This window comes from Bison bison, unplaced genomic scaffold (assembly GCF_000754665.1).
Source record: "Bison bison bison isolate TAMUID 2011002044 unplaced genomic scaffold, Bison_UMD1.0 scf7180017864174, whole genome shotgun sequence".
In the NCBI taxonomy this organism is placed as follows: Eukaryota; Metazoa; Chordata; class Mammalia; order Artiodactyla; family Bovidae; genus Bison; species Bison bison.
In genome coordinates, this window is record NW_011494746.1 from 938,697 (window position 1) to 941,885 (window position 3,189).

A 3,189-nucleotide genomic window follows, 5' to 3' on the forward strand; every position below is an offset into this window, starting at 1 on the left:
AGGCCCTCGCCCCGCCGCTGCTGGACGCCGATCCCGTGCGGGGTGCGGGCGCCCGGGCCGGGGACCACCCCGCCGTGTCGGTGGGCATCCGCCGGGGCTCCAACGAGTCGGCGGCTCCACTGGTCGCCGCGGCCCCGCAGCCCGAGGTGGACAATCTGACGCTGCGGTACCGGTCCCTAGTGTACCAGCTGAACTTTGACCAGACGCTGAGGAATGTAGATAAGGCCGCCTCCTGGACCCCCCGAGAGCTGGCGCTGGTGGTCCAGGTGCACAACCGGCCCGAATACCTCAAACTGCTGCTGGACTCACTTCGAAAAGCCCAGGGAATCGACGACGTCCTCGTCATCTTTAGCCATGACTTCTGGTCGACCGAAATCAATCAGCTGATTGCTGGGGTGGATTTCTGTCCAGTTCTGCAGGTGTTCTTTCCTTTCAGCATTCAGTTGTACCCTAACGAGTTCCCGGGCACTGACCCCAGAGATTGCCCCAGAGACATGGAGAAGAATGCAGCTTTGCGAATGGGATGCATTAATGCTGAATATCCCGACTCCTTCGGCCATTATAGAGAGGCCAAGTTCTCCCAAACCAAACACCACTGGTGGTGGAAGCTGCATTTTGTATGGGAGAGGGTCAAAGTCCTTCGAGACTATGCTGGCCTCATACTTTTCCTAGAGGAGGATCACTACTTAGCCCCAGACTTTTACCATGTCTTCAAAAAGATGTGGAAATTAAAGCAGCTAGAGTGCCCCGAGTGTGATGTTCTCTCCCTGGGGACCTATACTGCCATTCGAAATTTCTATGACGTGGCTGACAAGGTAGATGTGAAAACGTGGAAATCCACAGAGCACAATATGGGTCTGGCCCTGACCCGGGAAGCCTATCAGAAGCTGATTGAGTGCACAGACACTTTCTGTACTTACGATGATTATAACTGGGACTGGACCCTTCAATATTTGACTGTATCTTGTCTTCCAAAATTCTGGAAAGTGCTGGTTCCTCAAGTTCCTAGAATTTTTCATGCTGGAGACTGTGGTATGCATCACCAAAAAACTTGTAGACCAGCCACCCAGAGTGCCCAACTTGAGTCACTCTTAAATAATAACAAACAGTACCTGTTTCCAGAAACTCTAACTATTAGTGAGAAGTTTATGACATCCCTTTCCCCACCTAGGAAAAATGGAGGGTGGGGCGATATTAGGGACCATGAACTCTGTAAAAGTTATAGAAGGCTGCAGTAAAAAAAAAAAAATCACAATTACAAAAGCAAAAGTAGTGACAGTCTTCTATTTTTGATATTTGTCCAAATAGGATATACAATTGAATAAAAAGGTTTAGGAACTGGTTTCTGCTTTAATACAACAAAATTCTTGTAAAAGTTGTCCAAATATAGTCATCTTTTCCTTTTACGTCTGATTAAGATTTAAAACGCAAGTTTTCATTTTGAGAATTGCGTTTTAAAGTTCAGTGTGTATCTGCTAGAGGTAATCATTGTTAATTGATAGAAGAAGGGAAACTTTAAATTGCATCTATTAATCTTTTTATCTGGAACTTTGTACACTTTTCCACTTTCAAGACTTACTTTAAGTACAGCAAAATTTATTTAAAATTGTCATATCGGTAAAAAGTATTACAGTGAAATTAATAAGAATATTAATGTAACAAGCCCAGCTTCACTCTTGACACAGTAACTAGGAAGAGGTTGCTTCAGTGGTTTTATAATTCAAAAATTATGTTTGTTAAACACCCTGTCAGAACAGAGTCATTTTCAGTATTAAAGATTCCTGTATTATTGTGTTAAGAATTGCCTGTGCTCTGGAACCTGCATAGAACACACTTTTCTTTTGGAATGTATTTGACTGATAAGAAAGTTTAAACACTTTTCACCTCAATGTAGAAATACAGTGATTTTTTTTTTCTTTTAGTGCTGCCAAAATAAAATACTTGTTTTTGCATAAAAAGGTTCCTAATCATTTTTCAGAATAATTTTACATCAAAGTCCACTAAAGACACTCTTGAAGGTTTAAAATTAGCATTACATCTTATTTGTACAGTGTATAAGTAAGTTTGAAATAAAGAAAACCCAGCTCTTAACAGTGCATTCCCTTTGGAGGAAACTGGCTTTCAAATTAGCCACGCAGAGATAATGAGCAATAAAAAGCTGCTGTGTAAGTGAAATACAGCCAGAAATGAAACAAAGTTCAGTCCTGCCAAAGTGAAACATGTTCTAGAGCCAGCTTTATTTTACCAGAAATCGTACTTTTTAAAACAACAAAGTAAATAAGAAACAGGCTTAAAATTTATTCCATATTTAACATAAGTTTCCCTTAACATACATAATTGCATTCAACCAAAAGTATACTCATAGACTAATTTCTGTGTTGATACTGCAAAGTCATTTCAACCTAAAGACTGTGTACCTAATGGACAGTCACAAAATTATTACTGAATCAAATAATTCCCATCATGGTTGAAAAATATATATGGTCATCTATAATGGCGCACGGAGAAGGCAATGGCACCCCACTCCAGTACACTTGCCTGGAAAATCCCATGGACAGAGGGGCCTGGTAGGCTGAAGTCCATGGAGTCGGTAGGAGTTGGACACGACTGAGCGACTTGTTTCACTTTTCACTTTCATGCTTTGGAGAAGGAAATGGCAACCCACTCCAGTGTTCTTGCCTGGAGAATCCCAGGGATGGGGGAGCCTGGTGTGCTGCCATATCTGGGGTCACACAGTCGGACACGACTGAAGTGACTTAGCATAGCATAATGGCGCAAATAGTTCTGTTTTATGAGTTCCTTTATACTGCCTGGAGCCCAGTTGGGTCCAGGTTTTACTGGAGATAAAGTGTATATCAGGATGAACTGCCAGGCGTTGTTCCAGCTTTTGGTGCTCTGACCTGACCTCCCTAGTTCAAAAAGACTAAAGAAATTAGGTAGTTTCCTGGACGAAGGTAAAGCCAGAGGTTTGAGTTAGTAGCTGACTTTGGAACAGAAATACATCATCAGCTCATGGTCTTGGGGTCAGCAATTAGATCAACAAATATTTTCCTTTCTATATTGTCTTTCGTGTTGTCCTAAAACTTTTTATGAGAGAAAAAAGAAACTATTGGGATTTTCTCCTGGCCTTATGTAAAATATTCCACAAAACTCATAATTTAGCAACTATTAGAAACATCTGCTGCCCTC

The 3,189-nt window shown here is 42.0% G+C and overlaps 1 protein-coding gene across 1 annotated transcript in view; it reads left to right on the plus strand.

Annotated features, from left to right (window-relative positions):
- The window catches only part of MGAT2 (mannosyl (alpha-1,6-)-glycoprotein beta-1,2-N-acetylglucosaminyltransferase), a 3,265-nt gene extending 1,307 nt beyond the window's left edge, over positions 1 to 1,958 (plus strand). The window contains exon 3 of the mRNA XM_010842277.1: positions 3 to 1,958. Coding sequence (XP_010840579.1) covers positions 3 to 1,238 — 1,236 coding nt within the window. The 3' untranslated portion in view covers positions 1,239 to 1,958. The remainder of the gene's footprint in view (positions 1 to 2) is intronic.
- Positions 1,959 to 3,189: the final 1,231 nt, after the last annotated feature.